Source organism: Erythrolamprus reginae, chromosome 6 (assembly GCF_031021105.1).
Source record: "Erythrolamprus reginae isolate rEryReg1 chromosome 6, rEryReg1.hap1, whole genome shotgun sequence".
In the NCBI taxonomy this organism is placed as follows: domain Eukaryota; kingdom Metazoa; phylum Chordata; class Lepidosauria; order Squamata; family Dipsadidae; genus Erythrolamprus; species Erythrolamprus reginae.
Genome location: NC_091955.1, coordinates 41,092,407 through 41,109,606, shown reverse-complemented (window position 1 = coordinate 41,109,606; position 17,200 = coordinate 41,092,407). Strand labels below are relative to the sequence as shown.

At 45.5% G+C, this 17,200-nt stretch overlaps 1 protein-coding gene across 14 annotated transcripts in view; it reads right to left on the bottom strand.

The window, feature by feature from the left end:
• The window catches only part of USP15 (ubiquitin specific peptidase 15), a 230,599-nt gene that overhangs the window by 61,837 nt on the left and 151,562 nt on the right, over positions 1-17,200 (bottom strand). Inside the window, exon 14 of one of the 14 annotated variants that reach the window (XM_070755611.1) lies at positions 10,764-10,865. The exons of the other annotated variants lie outside the window; for them this stretch is intronic. Within the exon in view, the coding sequence (XP_070611712.1) occupies positions 10,784-10,865 (82 nt within the window). The 3' untranslated portion in view covers positions 10,764-10,783. Of the gene's footprint in view, positions 1-10,763; positions 10,866-17,200 lie in introns of those variants that run through there. 14 annotated transcript variants of the gene reach the window in all.

Below are 17,200 nucleotides of genomic sequence, written 5' to 3'. Positions count from 1 at the left end.
ATAAATGTTGTTTATTATATTTAAGGTTGATGGAATATCACTTAATTTCCAGTTTTGCGCAAATATGATTCTTGCGGCGGTAGTTATATTATTAGGTATCTGTCTTCTTTTGCTATTTTTTGCCTGATAATTCCGAGCATATATAGCTCTGGTTTTAATGGAATTTGTAGGTTTGTTATTTGCTCTAAGAGACTTTTAATTTTGGTCCAATATTTTTTGGCTTCTGGGCAGGTCCACCATGTATGGTAGAAAGTTCCAATTTTCTTTTGGCATTTCCAACATTTTGGGGATGTTTTTGGGAACATTTTAGAGAGTCGGGCATGTGGCAAATGCCACCTGTAAAACATTTTATAGATATTTTCTTTATATGTAGAAGATGTTGTCAATTATAATTAATAGTTCATATTTTTCCCCACTCATTAATATTAATAGTGTAACCAAAATTTTGTGCCCATGCTATCATGGGGCCTTTAACCTGGTCTTCCACCAATTCTACACTGAGAAGTTGTTCATAGAATTTTGAAACAAGTTTCTCTTCTGCGCCGAATAATATTTTGTCTAACTAATTTTTCGATTGGAATCCTATTTTCTTATCTTCATTATGTTTTAACTTTATTTGTAGATAGTGGATCCAGTCAATAGTAATCCCTTTGTCTCGTAGTCCTTGAATTGTGCATAGTGAGGTATCATCATTTAATAATAGTTCATAAGTTAGTATTTTATTTGTGTCTAATGTGTTTGGATAGATTATCGCTTCTGTTGGTGATATCCAATTGGGTAGTTGTGTATAGTGTTGCCCTTTAATTTTTATCCAAATTTCTATTAAGTTTTTTCTTATGTTTTTTTATGTTTAAAAAAGGTGTATGGTTTATTTTTCGCACCGAACAGATAAGAATGCCGTCCAAATTCCAAATTAAAGCCCTCTTTTGTCAATAATCTTCTATCTCCAAGGATTATCCAGTCTTTAATCCACATCATGGCTGCAGCCTGTTGGTATAATCTCCAGTTTGGTAACCCCATCCCTCCTCTTGTCTTGTGATCCTGTAGGTATCTTAATTTAATTCTGGCTTTCTTTTTGGCCCAAATGAATCTATGAATTATTTTGTCTAGGGTATCAAAAAAAAAAATATTTAATTTAATAGGAGCTGTTTGGAACAAGTATAGTAATTTTGGGAGCACATTCATCTTTATTAAGGTGATTTGGCCAAGAAGTGATAATTGAAGTTTTGCCTATTTTTCTAAGTCTGTTTTTATTTTTTTTATTAGTATGTCATAGTTGTTGTGGTTGGCTCTGGACCATCTCCTGCCCCAGGGAATGTGGAGGTGGATGCAGGGGAAACTTCAACATGTCATAGGCCTGTGTTATTGCCGACAGAGTCAGTTCAGAGTTTAGTTTCCTCGGACGAAGAAGAAGGTGGGACTTGGAAGAGGGGAGCTTGGCACACAGCCCAGGCAGTCAATCTCCATTATCTTCCATTGATTTGGATGAAGACGTCTTGGACCCACGCAAGCGCAGAATTATGCATTGAAGAGACCAAGTAAGGACATATTACAGAAGATAAGAGAGGCCACCTGTGTTTGGGTGGGGCTCCGGTAATTAGGGCTGCTGCTATAAATAGCAGCGTGTGGGTTTCGCCATTGTGTAAGAGTATCAGATCGCAGTTTGTTGATTTTTCATGCCTTTGAAACCAAAGCAGAGCAACGTGTGTGTGTGTCTCACTTCGTTGGAAGAAAAAGGGGTATGAAGTTTCTTCACAGCTGCTAGCTAAGTACTTAATGACTACTTAAGAGAAATTGTACAGACTACCCGGTTGTTTTGGGACGAGTGCTCTTTGAAATACAAAAAGAGTGCTTAGTTTATTTTGAATTTTGTGATAAAGGACATTGTTATGAATTGTCAAACATGTGTGTGTCTGAAATTCGTACCCTTGAATTTTTGGGAGGCTCCTACTAGAGAGCCCGGCAGAACACATAGTTATCTCTTTTTATCATCGAACATTTCGGTGAGAGTGGTAGTCATAAATACCTAACCTTTTAAACTATATTTATACCTAGGGAATTCTCTAATTTTTCATTTTGCTTAAATGTCATATTTTTAGTTATTATTTTTGTTTTATTTTTGTTAATTTTTAATCCTGCAACTTTTCTGAAACTTTCAATCTCATCAAAGAGAGTAGTAGCATTCTCTAGCGGCTCTTCTAAGATGAAGACTATGTCGTCAGCATAAGCTTGTAATTTGTATTCCTCTTTTTTGATTTTCAGGCCTTTTATTTCTTTTTTATTTCTTATGTTTCTTAATAAGCTTTCTAGTGCTAATATGAAAATTAAAGGAGCAAGTGGACACCCTTGTCAGACTCCTTTTTTAATTTCTATTTTATTGGTCATGTCTCCATTTATCAAAACTCGCGCAGTTTGTTGATCATAAATTGCTTTTATCATTCTACTAAATTTGTCACCAAATTCCATTTTGTTTATTAATTTATCAAAGTAAGACCAATTTATTTTATCGAAGGCTTTTTCTGCGTCAATAAAGATGAATGCAGCTTGTTTGTCAATATGTAAATCATAATATTCTAATGCGTTCAGTATAATTCTTGTATTTTTTTAAATTTGTCTGTGTGGGAGAAAACCATTTTGATCAGGGTGAATAAGTTTATTTAAAGTTTTTTTAAAGTCTATTTGCTATTATTGGGGCCATGATTTTATAATCTGTGTTTAATAGTGATATAGGTCTGTAATTTTGAATTTTTTGTTTTATCTGTTTCATCTTTTGGTATTAGGCTGATATATGCCTCTTTCTACGACTCAGGAATTTTCTCTCTTCTCCAATATTTCATTGAATAGTTCTAGCATTGTTGTTTCTAATGAGTTTTGGGTTATTTTATATAATTCAGAGGGGATACCGTCTGGACCAGGTGTTTTGTTGTTCTTCAGGTTTTTTATCACTTCCCTTAATTCTATTAGAGTAATCTTTTTGTTTAGTATGTCCTTATCTTCCTCTGAAATTATTGGTAGGTCAATTTGTTCTATGTAATTCATAATTTGGTTATCATTTACGTCCTCTTGCTTGTATAAATCTGTATAAAAATTTGTTATTGTTTCTTTTTTATTTTTGTTGTCACTCTGCAAATTTCCTTTTAGGTCTGTTAGCGTATCTATATTCCTATCCACTTTTTCTTTAGCTATTTTATATGCCAACCACCTGCCTGGCTTATTTGCATGTTCGAAAAAATTCTATTTTGTTCTTATCAATTTCTTTGCCAGGTCCTCTTGTGTTATTATATTAATATTGTGGTCAGTTCATTTATTTTATTTTTATTATATGATACCTGAAATGCAATTGATAATCCTCTAATGTATGCTTTTGTGGTATCCCATAGGTTGAATATTGTAGTATCGTCATTTTTATTTATCGATAAAAAAGTTTTTAATTCCCAGCTGTTTTCGATCTGGTGATAGCTCCCTCTTTGTCGTTTTTGTCCTGGGCTCCCTTTTTTTCCGTGTCCAACAAACTTTCTTGTGAGCTTATTTCGTCCTTTGTCTCCCCTTCTCTTCTTCTTTCCTCTCTGGTCTCATGTTTCTCTATTTCTTTAATGTGTTGTTCATAAAACTCCCTTGCTTCTTCTGGGGAGTTTATTCTATGTTTTTTGTCAAGTAATGTAATTAACATTCCCTCTGGGATCAGCCATCTAAAGGGAACCCTATGGCGGTTTAATTTGGAAGAAAGAAATTGGTATAATCTTCTTTTTTTGCAGACTCGCTTCGGAATTTGTTTTAGTACAATCACTTCTTTCCCCTTATAGGTAAGCGTATTACCTCTGACTGCGTTGTAAACCTCATCTCTGGCTGCCTTCTTTGCGAATCTCACATGGATTTCTTTTTGCAGTTTGTTCCACCAGGCGTAGCTGGTGTAGACCCTATATATTTCATCCATTTCTTTTAAAGCCTTTTGCGGTGTTGTTTCCATAATATCCGCCACGATTTCCGCCATTATTCTGTGGAGATGTTCGTCTCTGCTTTCTTGGATATTTTGAAAGCGGAGGTGGAAAGACGATTTTTCTAGTTCGAGGGTCAGAATCGCTTCTTCCAGGTCTTTGGTGGCCAAAATTGCTTGTTTCTCTGTCTCCTGCTATTTTGCTTCAATCCTCTCATTTTTCTCTTCTAAAACTTTCATTCTTTCATTATTTTTTATTAGAGCTTCTTTGAAAAGTTCCATCCTTTCATCTAATTTACCTACCCTATCTTCAACCCTTTTGATGTCGTCTCTCATCACTTCCATGTTCCCGGACAATTTTTCATAGTTCCGATCCATAGATTGATCTATAGACTTGCATCTTTGGCATCATTTCTTGCATCGATGTAATAATTGCATCTGATGTCTGAGGGATAGTCACTTTATCGATCATTGCTGCTTCTATACGTTGATTCTGTGGTGTTTGTGGCTGTGGTGCAGATGGTTTTTCCCCCGGTTTAAATTGGGACATTTTAAGTGCCTTCAAAATATAATAGAGCATTTCCGTCATTTGTTATAAAAGACTTACCTAAAGTATTGTTCATATTACAATTATTACAATTACATTTTAATCCCAGTAATAGTACGTTTTAATTTTGTAACTAAAATCAATTCATTCAAATCAGTTAAATCAGGGTAAATCAATAGGGCAATACTTTAAGTTACTCAAGTTAATCTATACAATTTAATTAATTAAGGAAATTTAAATTTAAAATAATATAGAATCAGATTAATTAATTTTAAAAATCTATTAGTAAGCCTCTATATCTGTAAATATTATCTGAGGTTTTATAAACACAACCTGAAGTAATTATGGAAACAATCTATCAAGGCACTCAAATAATATCAATAGTTAATATCAAAAATAGTCAAAATATAGATATATTGATTTCAAATATATTAACTTCAATTACAGTGAACAATATTAATCAAATTATAATAAAAGAAAATTCAACACCACCAACTATAATTCATGAAGGGTACTTATATAAATTCAAAGATTCAATGTTATATCCGATTCAAGAACTATAATAACTATAATAATAATGTTATATTCTATTTAAAATAAGTTTCTTTATTTTCTATTATTCTCTGTTATTCTCTATGGATTTCATACTCACAAAACCATCTGCTAAGAATTAAGGAACTTTTCTTTAAGGAGCAGTTCTCTGTAACCTCACTCTTTCCTATCTTTACAAATGCAGAGCAGATTCTAACATAGGAGGAAACTAGTTCCCCAGAATTATGGATCACCAAAAGCAAACACAGACGGCAGAGACAAAGAGGTAAAGGGTGGAAATTTTAAATAGACTCAGGAATAAGGGATTTTTTTAAAAAAAACCCATTCCCTTCAATCTTTCTTATCAATTTACGTTTACTTCCTAATAAGATGGATGAAATACTCCTTTTAAACAGATGCAGTTCTGATTTTTTAGAATGCATCTGTCCTTTGCTTTATTGAATCCTGTCTAAACAAGGAAATTGATGACAACAGCATGCATATACCAAGGTTTCAGATCCTTACAGCAGACAGGATTGTAGAACTATCGAGGGGGTGGGGAGGGAGGAGGCATGTATATATATATCAACAACAGCTGGTCTCAAACCTTTTTATTCTCCACATGAGTTCACATCATTTCTACTAATTATGGTGTATATCCCGCCACAAGCCTGTGCAAACAAGGATTTATGAACTCCATACTCTAGCTAGAGTATGGAGGTTGAAGCAAAGTTTAAGGTTCACGGGCAATTATTCTAGGTCAGTGATGGTGAACCTATGGCACACATGGCACTCATTTTCAGCCTCCAGAGGACCTTCGGGGAAGTGGGGGAGGGTGTTTTTGCCCTCCCCAGGCTCCAAGGAAGTTTCTGGAGCATGGGGAGGACAAAAAACAGGCCACCTGGGCCAATGTTCCCTCTATTTTTTCCCCCGATGTGGGCGGAAAAGTGTAATGTCTGAGCGGCACATTTTCATGCCTGGGCGTGGATTGGTTAGAAACAAAAGAAGGGTCACGTGATGACATCAGGACACACAGCAATCGTCATAAATATGAAATGGCAGCAAAGTTTTGATCCTGCGATCATCGGGCTGCTGCGAAGGTCCTAAATGTGAAAAGGGCGCATAAGTCATTTTTTTCAGGGTTTGGCTAAATGTTAGATGGGATGAAATAATTTTTAAATTTTGGATTAGGTAACTGTACTATTTAGAGAGGGGAAGAAGTCTGAAATTTGTATATGTTTACGTTTTGTTTTTAATTTTCTTTTGTTAACATCTGATTGGCTATACAAGGCATTGTGGTTGACTCTGGGCCAGCTCCTGCTCCAAGGACTGTGGGGGTTGATGTGGGAGAATCCTCCCATTGTCAGAGGCCAGTTTTATTGCCAACTGCTTCCGACAGCGAAGCATCTGTAGCAGATAGTGAAAGTGAAGTGGGATCCACAGAGGAGGTAATTACAGGCAGTCCATTAGATAGTCACTCCGTGAGTGATTCATCATCGTTATCATCATTGGATTCGGAAGGGGAGACATTCATAGATGTGCTCAGACGCAGGGCAATGTCAAGGAAAGAGCAACTGCATAAATACTATAGGAAATAAGGGAGATCACCTGTGGCTGGGGGTAATTAGGCTAATGGGGCTGCTGTTAAATTGCCAGTGTTCTTGCATCTGGGTGTGGAAGTTTATCCGTTCGGTGAAAGAGAGAAGTGTGCTTTGCATCAGGTTTCTACAAGGACTCTTTGAACTGTTTCCAGGACTTTTGAACTAAATCATAGTTAAGTTTGTGACTTGAGAACTCTTGAAGGGGGGTGGCTGCGACGTCTTTACAGCTGCCGTTTATCTGCTTTGTGTTTGTGTTCTTCACAGCATTCAAGGCTGTTGCTTTGAAGGAGAGCACTTTGACTGACTAAAAGTGTGTTTGGCTCATATTGTCCTTTTGATAAAACAGTGTTATTGACTTTACAACTGTGTGTGTCTGAATTTCTACTTTTGAACTTAATTGGGGGCTCGTGTTGAGAAGCCCGACAGAATTTTGTAGATCTTATTCCAGATTACCATATAAAGTATTTAAGAAAAACTTTAAAAATAATGAATTTAAATAGTATTCACAGATCGTTAGTTGGTTATCCAGAAAATAGTGGGTAAGATATACAGTGAAACCTCGTCTTACAAACTTAATTGGTTCCAGGAGGAAGTTCGTAAGGTGAAAAGTTCGTAAGACGAAACGTTTTCCACAGGAATCAATGGAAAAGCGATTAATGCACGCAAGCCCAAAATTCACCCCTTTTGCTTCATTGCTGCCGGCATTCGGATCCTTGTTGAGGGGGGGCGGGTGGAGGGGGGGAGACAGCACAGGCTGCCTGGAGGGAGCCTCGTGGGTGCATTGACACGTAAGGGAAGCTGCCTTGCGGCTTGTCAACCGGCGGCACTCCCACTCTCCTTGAAAGTTTTCTGTGATGAAGCACTGGGGGAGGTGTCAATTCTCCAGGTCCCTCCTGCCCCCCAAATTTCGTACAAAGCCAAGCTTCCCAGCTGCTGTGGTAGCGAGGGGAGTGTCAGGAGTTTCTCCCCACTGTGTCCCTGCCCTCCAGATCGGAGGGGAGAAGCTCGGGGAGAAGCTCCTGATGCTGCGCCCCCCTCACCTCCACAGCAGCCGGCTGGGAAGCTTGGCTTGGTCAGCACCCAGCCCTCCTGGCGGCCACTTTCGATGCGGAGGCTCCCATGATTGCCGAGCCAGGCGGAATCCACTTTCTTGCTTCTTCACTGCCCACTTTCTTTCTCTGCCTGCCTTCCTTCCTTCCTACCATCTTTCTGCCTTCCTTCCTTCCTAACTTCTTTCTTTCTTTCTTTCTTTCCTTCCTTTCCTTTCCCGAGAGGCGGTCCACCTAAGGGAGAAAAGCTGGCAGAAGCTGCCTCCCGAGCTCTCTTGCCTGGCGGGAGGCGAAGTGCTGGGGTGCGGGGTGCCAGGCCGGCCCTCCTGCCTCCCCCCGCCCAGCCAAAAACACAAAGCAGGGCAGCCCCTAGATGCCAAAGGAGGCTTAAGCCTCCTATTCTCCCCGCCCCTCTGTCATGCTCATTGCCCGTGTCCGGCAGAAGCTGCTTGCTGAGTGCTCTTGGCCGGCAGGAGGCAAAGCGTTGGGGTGGGAGGTGTCCTGACACCCCTACCCCAGTGCTTCGCCTCCCGCCGGGCAAGAGCATTTGGGAGGCAGTCCAGACGGCCACAGGTGAGGGGAAGGGAAGCCTCCTGCAGCGGCTGCTGTGGCAGAGACATTTGGGGGTTTGCCTGGGGGGGGAGGCAGGAGGGCTGTCCTGACACTCCCACCCCAGCGCTTTGCCTCCCCCAGCCAAAAATGCAAAGGTCTCTGCCGCAGCAGCCACTGTAGGAGACTTAATCCACCCGATCCTCCTAGCACCTTGCCCATGTCCGGCAGAAGCTGCCGCCCAAGCACTCTTGCTCGGCGGGAGGGGAAGCACTGGGGTGGGGGGTGTCGGACACCCCCACTCCAGTGCTTTGCCTCCCGCCGGGCAAGAGCGCTTGGGTGGCAGCTTCTGCCGGATACGGGCGATGGGTGGGACAGAGGGGCAGGGTTAAGCCTCCTTTGGCAGCTGGGGAGGTGCCCGGCTTTGCCTTTTTGGCTGGGAGGGGATGTGATGCGCTGGGGTGGGGCATGTCAGGCCGGACGTCCTGCCTCCCCCCCAGCCAAAAACCCAAATGTCTCCACCGCAGGAGGCTTCCCCGCCCCTCGCCTGTGGGGGGCAGAAGAGCACTCTTGCCCGGCGGGAGGCAAAGCGTTGGGGGGGTATCAGGACCACCCCCCACCCCAGTGCTTCGCTTCCCATCGGGCAAAAGCGCTCGGGAGGCAGTTCTGCCGGCCACGGGTGAGGGGTGGGGAGGATCAGGAGGATCAGCGGCTGCTGCAGTGGGGACCTTTGGGTTTTTGGCTGGGGGGGAGGCGAAGCGCTGGGGTGGTGTCAGGTCAGACCTCCTGCCTCTGCCCCCCAGCCGAAAACCCAAATGTCTCTGCTGTAGCAGCTGCTGCAAGAGGCTGCCCCGCCCCTCACCCGTGGCTGGCAGAAGAGTGCTCTTGCCCAGCAGGAGGCAAAGCGCTGGGGGGGGCAGCAGGACACACCCACACACCCCAGTGCTTTGCTTCCCATTGGGCAAAAGCACTTGGGAGGCCACAGGTGAGGGGCGGGGAGGATCGGGAGGCTGCTGCGGTGGGGACCTTTGGGTTTTAGTCTGGGAGGGAAGGTGAAGCGCTGGGGTGGTGGGTTTCAGGCCGGACCTCCTGCCTCCCCCCCAGCCAAAAACCCAAATGTCTCCGCTGTAGCAGCTGCTGCAAGAGGCTTCCCCGCCCCTCACCCGTGACCGGCAGAAGAGCGCTCTTGCCCAGCGGGAGGCAAAGTGCTGGGGGGGCTTCAGGACACCCCCCCCACCCCAGTGCTTCGCTTCCCATCGGGCAAAAGCGCTTGGGAGGCAGTTTTGCTGGCCACAGGTGAGGGATGGGAAGGATCAGGAAGATCAGTGGCTGCTGCGGTGGGGACCTTTGGGTTTTTGGCTGGGGGGGGGAGGCGAACCACTGGGGTGGTGGGTGTCAGGCCGGACCTCCTGCCTCCGCCCCCCAGCCAAAAACCGAAATGTCTCTACTGTAGAAGCTGCTGCAAGAGGCTTCCCCACCCCTCGCCCGTGGCCGGCAGAATGGCGCTCTTGCCCGGCGGGAGGCAAAGCACTGGGGTGGGGGGTGTCAGGACACCCCCCACCCCAGGGCTTCGCTTCCCATCGGGCAAAAGCATTCGGGAGGCCACGGGTGAGGGGCGGGGAGGATTGGGAGGCTAAGTCTCCTGCAGCGCCTGCTGCAGTGGGGACCTTTGGGTTTTTGGCTGGGGGGAAAGTGAAGCGCTGGGGTGGTGGGGGGAAGGTGAAGTGCTGGGGTGGTGGGGAAGGTGAAGCGCTGGGGTGGGGTGGCCAGACCTCCTGCCTCCCCCCCAGCCAAAACCTAAATGTCTTTGCCGCAGCAGCTACTGCAGGAGGCTTCCCCGCCCCTCGCCCGTGGCCGGCAGAAGAGCGCTCTTGCCCGGCGAGAGGCAAAGCGCTGGGGGGGTGTCAGGACACCCCCCCCATCCCAGCTCTTCACCTCCCACCAGGCAAGAGCGCTCGGGAGGCAGTTCTACCAGCCACGGGCGAGGAGGATCAGGAGGCTTAAGTCTCCTGCAGCGGGTGCTATGGTGGGGACCTTTGGGCTTTTGGCTCTGGGTGGGAGGCAGGAGGGTCGGACTGACACCCCCCACCCCAGTGCTTCACCTCCCGCCAGGCAAGAGCACTCGGGAGGCAGTTTTGCCGACCACACACGAGGGGTGGGGAGGATTGGGAGGCTTAAGCCTCTGGCAGCAGCTGCGGCAGCAAGGCTTTGGTTTTTTGGCTTGGGGGGAGGCAGAAGGGCCGGCCTAACACCCCCCCTCCAGCGCTTCACCTCCCACCATGCAGATGGATGAGGAAGGGGGTCATCTGGACCAGGTGCTTCGGCTGGACTCGCGAGGCGGGGAATCCCGGCGGGCAGGGAAACGAATGGAAAATCCAATCAGGGGCAGTCACAAGGCCTGCGCAGTAAGAGAGCCCACGAACCCAGGCTCAGGTTCGTAAGACAGAAAGTGTTTTTAAGATGAGGCAAAGAAATCTTAATTCCCGGGTTCGTATCTCGAAAAGTTCATATGACGAGGGGTTCGTATCATGAGGTACCACTGTATTTGCTAAGAAATTTAAGGGTTTTTATTTCATTTCTCGTGACTTTTTTCTTTTCTTTTTTTTCTTTTGATGCCTTGATTGTGTTCTGTCGAGCTCTCTGGTAGAATCCTCCTGGAAATTCACAGATACAAATTTCAGACATACACACGTTTGAAAATTCAAAACAATGTTCTTTATACCGAAAATTCAAATAAACTAAGCACTCTTTTTGTATAGCAAAGAGCACTCGCCTCCAAACAAACTGGTAATTTGTACAAGTCCCTTATCAGTTCTGAGATACTTAGATTGCAGCTGTGAGGCAATTCACAGTCCTTCCTTCTTTCACAAAGTGAAACACACTTTGCTCTGGTTTAGTTTCAAAACAGGGAAAAATCAGCACACAAAGGTCGAAGTCAGCAAGGCAGGCACGAAACACAGCAAGCAGATAATCCTCCACAATGGCCAAATCCACAGGCTGCTATTTATAGCAGCCTCACTAATTACCACAGCCCCACCCAACCACCGGTGGCCTCATTTTCTTTGATAATAATCTCTCAATTGTTGCTGCCTATGCATCGCTCTTCACATGCGTGGCTGTATCATTAACTCTTGTTCCGAATCCAAGGAGGAGCTAGGTAATTGATCTCCTTCTGAGCTGTCTGCTACACTCTCCTCCTCCCTGTCACTCCTGTCTTCTTGGTCAGAGGAGCCTTCATCAGCAGATTCCACCGAGAGCAAAACAGGCCTGTGGCACGTGGATGTCTCCCCCACATCCACAGTCCTTGGGGCAGGAGCTGGGCCAGAGCTAACCACAACAGATTGGAAGGACTTTGACCAGAAAATAGGACTGGAGAGTAGTAATGATATAGATGTCAGAACAATAAATATTATCAGATTTAACCTTTAAACATGTCAGAAAGAGGGAAAATAAGAGGAAGAAAATTGTTGATCTTGATTGAAAATATTTAGGAAATTATTTTTAAATTAACTTAACTTGATTGTATATCACTATTATGGAAAGAAGAAGGAAGAAAAGAAAAAGAGAGGAGAAGGGGAAGGGAGAGCAAAGTGAGAGCAAAGTGTATATCTAAGCAGGGTACAATGAATACAATAAATATCTTTTCAATTTCATATGTTAATTAAATTCAGTGATAACCTAAGACACTTAACCAATCAAGACTATAATATAATAACTATAATTTTAAAAAGGTTAAAGTGAAGCTAAACTGTTATATCTAATGATAATTCTAATATACATTATCACAAAATAATATAATATAATATCATGTGAGAAAGTTAATAAGCATCTGTTAACACTTAATCAAGTATATAAAAAGAAAGAGCAGGTTATGTAATCAAATTCTTTTTCAGTTTTATGTACTTTCCCTGGGTTTTCTGTTGTGTCAGTCAGATTTCAGTTCTTTTCTTTTCTCTTCTTTAGTTGCTCTATGTTTACTTTAGTATCTCTATGTTCTGAGCCGACCAGGGGAATATATGTCACTTAGGGTTCAGCCTCTGACTCGTCCCCTTTCCCAAGCTGTTTGGGAGCAAGCTGCGTCAGCACACAAAACAAAGAGAAGGATTTCTGACTCACGGGATTGTAAATTCAGGGGTTTGCTGTAGCAGTCCTACTCAGGATCTCCAGAGCTGGTCCCAGAATCTTAAATCAAAGTTTCTTATTGCAAAACTATCAAAACAAATCTTACACACCCGGATGTCTCCTCCCTTGCTTTTCTTTCCTTCCTTCATCATCTCAGATGACGAAGCTGAGTGAGCTGAGTGAGAGGAAAAGGCATGCCTGGCTGGGCTGCCCAGAGGGAAGTGGAAGCTCCCGGCTGAGGAACCCGCGGCGATGGCCGCTGGCTTGGCAGGAGCCGCGACAGCGGTAGACACGGGCAGTGGGAGAAGGAAAGGGAGCCACAGCCGCCCCCACCCACCACGGACAGGTTGGGGCCGAGCCTCCCCGTTGCGGCCTCCCCGTCCCCCCCCCCAGCGGGCTGGCAGGAGGATGGGGAGTGTGCGCGCGCACACATGAAATTCAGAACAAGAAAAACCTACGCCAGCCTCCGCACTTTCCTTGTCGCTCCCCGCCCCCAACTCCAATGTTTGGTTCCTTTGTGCGGCCTTGGAAAAGGCTGCGCGGGGGGGCTCTTCTTGCGTGCGTGGCCGCGCATCTTACAGGGAACATTGACCTGGGCCCACTGGAAATTGGGAAGTGAAATCATGATGGTTGTTCCGAAGACTCGAGTGAATGGGCACTGACCTAATGTAAGTGGCCAAAGCCCATAACAGTTTGGTGAAAACTCTGAGAGCTGAGGACAACCCAAAGGGCATGGCCATATATTGTCATCCTCGATTGGCAAATTTAAGAAATTGTCTATGACTCTTAAGGATGGGGATATGGAGGTATGCCTCCATTAGATCCAAGGAGGCCATGAAGTCTTTTGGATGGAGAGACACCAGGATGGATACTAAGGAATGCATCTTGAATTACCTGTATTTAATGTACTGGTTTAACCTTTTGAGATCTAAAATAGCCCTCCATCCGCCAGAGGACTTGGGGATTACAAAAAGGATGGAACCCTAGTCCCCTTTGCGAAAAGGGAACAGGTTGGATGGCCCTGATTGATAATAAGTGATCAATGGCCTCCTCCATAAGGAGTCTGGAGGACTATGACTTGGAAAGAGGGCAAGAAATAAAACATTTGAGGGGAAAGGAAAGGAATTCTAACTGCAGACCCCACTGAACGGTAGATAACACCCATGGGTCCTTAGAGAATTTTTGCCAGGCTGGTAGGAACCAGGCCAAACGAACCCCAATGGGAATATCTGGTAGATTACCATCTAGACCTTTTAGTGGATCTAGCGGATGCATTACCTTTCCGCCCTCTGTTAGATTTACCTCTGGTTGACCTGTCAGATTGGTTTTGAAGTCTAGGGGTATATTGACTTGAAGTCTGCTGAAAGCCAAAATTTTGTTCTGGTTGGCAAAAGGAACACGGAAAGGAGTGTGGGAACTTGGCAGCTTTCTTGATCGTGGGACCCAGGATCTTCCTCTTATCCAAAGTCTCTGTCAGAAGAGGATCAAGGAGGTGCCAAAAAAGGTTCTTACGTTTGAGAGGGACAATGGCTAATTGCCACTTTTGGCAGACTCTTGCCTGCCATGACCTAAACCAGTGGAGCCTTTTGGCCATGATGGATGCTGCTATGGATTTGGCCGAAAACCTGGAAGCCTGGAGAGTGGCGTCCGCCACATATTGAGCTGATGCAAATATTTTGTTAAAGTCTTGCTGACCCCGGAGGTCATCAGGGGGAAATATGATATTGAATCTGTTGGAACCATAGAAGCATAGCTCTGGCGAAGAAGGACGTTGAAGCCGTGGTTCTGATGGCCCAAGTGTCCACCAAATGGCTTTTCTTCAGCGACAGTCTTCGGCCTTCATTACCTCCTTGCATTCACCTTGGAGAAAACAGTAAGTCTTCATAAAGGAACTACTTTGTAGAATTTTTTGTCCCTGGAGGAAGGAACTACTTTGTAGAATTTTTTTGTCCCTGGAGAAAGGGCTGGGCCCCACTCCTGGGAATGTCCACTGTTTCAGTAGGGCATCTTTGAAGAGTTTGGGCATGGGTATTACATCAGGGTCTTGTTCTTCCTCAGGACAAGCTTCCTGTTGTGTTGGGGCAGGAGTGGTGGAAGACAGTTCTTGGGAAGCAAGACCTGTGGCCACACGTGCCTTATGAAGGAGTGATCTGAACAGGTGAGGAGGAAAGATAGTAGAAGAGGCTGGTGGTTTGGTTGATATATCTTCATCCTTAGAGAGGCCCTGAAAAAGGTCCTCCTTAGAAATGTTTTGTTCTTCATCATCCTCGGAGGAGGATGCTTCTGGTGGGATAGGGTCCGGTCTCTGCCTAAGGGAGGTGGAGGGTTGAGGAGCCCTAGCGTGTCTGGTAGGAACAAAAGCAGAAGAGGGACCATTGAGAGCCAGGATTCTGAATCAACAGCCTGAGATAAAGCTGTTAGCTTAGCTTGAAAATCAGGAAGAACATGAGAAGAGATTGAGAGACAGGAGGCTCTGCCCTGGGTTCCTGGTCTACACCGGGATCTGGAGGGGAGTCCTGTTGAGCCTCTGTAATTTCTGCACCTGAACCCCAAAGGTCAGGTTGGGATCTGTTCAGGTTAGGTTCATCTAGAACTGAGTTATTATCACCTGAGACAGATAGCTCTGGAGCTTCTGAGGGATTAGCTGAGCTAATATGAACCTGTGCATGCATCTATACACATTTTGCAGATTTATCATGCAACTTTTGCAAGATCTTGTCCCTTCTCTTTTCTGCTCTAGTGGGTTTGGAGGCTAAACCACCCTGAGCTGGAAAAATAGAGGCTTGAGAGAGGGGAATTGATTCTATGTCATCCTCTGTGGCTTTATTGATTTTTTGGGTGCGCCTGCCACCCGTGGGACTCCTCTTGGGATTCCTGGATGCCATGGGTGCTGCCTAGGGAGTCCTAGGGAGCCACAGCCAAAGGAAATAAAATGCCCCAAGGATAAATGCCAGAATGCCCCAGCTCCTGGTCCTGGGGTCTCTACAGCCCTCTATTCCCCTGGAGAGTCTCCAGAGAGAATAGTCAGAGACTGTAAAATCTAGCCCCTCAGATGTGCTATAGCCACTTGGTTAATATGGAATCCCAAACCCATAGTTCCTACGGTGGGCATGGTGATAGATCAAATGAAATGACTCTTTCATGTAGAAGGACCGTTGAAGTTACCTGAACGGTCTTCTCGATGCACTGCAAGGAGAGTCCAAGATGGGTAATTCTACAGTCTGATTGGTCGGGACTGAGTTTAATTTAAATATTAGGCAGGTACCGCCCCCTTAGCCCTCCAGTCTAAAAGAAACGAAGGAGCAGTAAAGCTAACAAAATTTATTGAAACATTCAAGGTAACTAGTAAAGATAATAACAACCCACACAACCTTCCAACCATATCCCCGGTCCCGAATTCGGGCGGGTTTGGACTCTCCTTGCAGTGCATCGAGAAGACCGTTCAGGTAAGTTCAACGGTCCTTCTCCAATGCACTTGCAAGGAGAGTCCAAGATGGCATATACCCAAGATATAATCAAAGGGAGGGAGAAGTCTGGACCGGGGCCTCTGAAAAGGAACACACCCGCTGCAATACCCTCCTCCCAAAAGCTGCTTCCGCGGAAGCAAAGGAGTCAATCCGATGTCTGACAAATGTGGACGGAGCCGCCCAAGTGGCTGCCCTACAAATGTCCTCTAGCGAAGCCTGAGTCCTCCAAGCCGCTGTGGTGGCCGTACTGCATGTAGAATGTCCAGTTATGCCCTGTGGTACAGGGGAACCCTTAGTTTTGTAAGCCTCCGAAATGCACTCACGCAACCAGCGACTAATGGTTTGGGAAGAGACTTTGGTGCCCAAGGACCTAGTTGCAAAGGACACAAACAAAGCCTCTGATGCCCTGAACTCCTGAGTCCTGCGGATATAAATTTTCAGGGCTCTTCTCACATCAAGCTTATGCCACCTCAGCTCTGAAGGATGAGTCCCATGGGCACAGAAGTCCGGTAGCACTATTTCCTGTGCCCTGTGAAAGGTAGAGTTGATTTTTGGAAGAAAGGCCAGATCAAGTCTTAAGACCACTCTATCAGGGTGAAACCTGCACAGGTCCTCCCTGGTGGAGAAAGCTGCAATCTCAGAGACCCTCCTGGCAGATGTGATCGCCACCAAGAAGGCAGTCTTGAGAGTCAACATTCTTAGCGGTACATGGCGAAACGGTTCGAATGGAGGACCAGTTAAAGCGTGTAACACCAAAGACAAATCCCAGGAAGGGAACCGATGTATCGTTGGTGGCCTGATGTTGGCGGCCCCTTTCAGGAAGTCCCTGATCCAAGGATGTCTGGTGAGGGGGCAGTAACTGTCTCCTCCTAGTATCGTGGATAAGGCGGCCACATGACGGCGCAAGGTGTTAGGTGCTAGTCCTTTTTCTAGGCCCGCCTGCAGAAAGCTTAGAACCATGAGAGGGGAGGCCCTCCGAGGCTCCACCTCCCTTTCCTCACAGAACTTACAAAAGGAGGCCCAAGTCGCTTGATAAATCCTCCTTCTCGAAGGCCTGCGGGCAGCCTGAATCGTATCAATGACTCTGTCTGGCACACTTTGGCGTTTCAGATGTTCCCGCTCAATCGCCACACGGTCAGCTGCCACCACTGAGGCTCTGGATGTGATATCGAACCCTGGGAAAGGGAGATCCGGTGGTCCGGGATTCTCCAGTGAGGCGACACTGACAGTTGCATCAGGTCCGCAAACCAAATGCGGCGAGGCCAGTATGGGGCCAGCAACAGCACCTCCGCTCTCTGCTCCAGAATCTTTCGCATTACCTTGGGAATGATGGAGATCGATGGAAATGTGTACAGAAGCCCCTGTGGCCACTGAAGTCGAAGAGTGTTCACCCCCTCCGC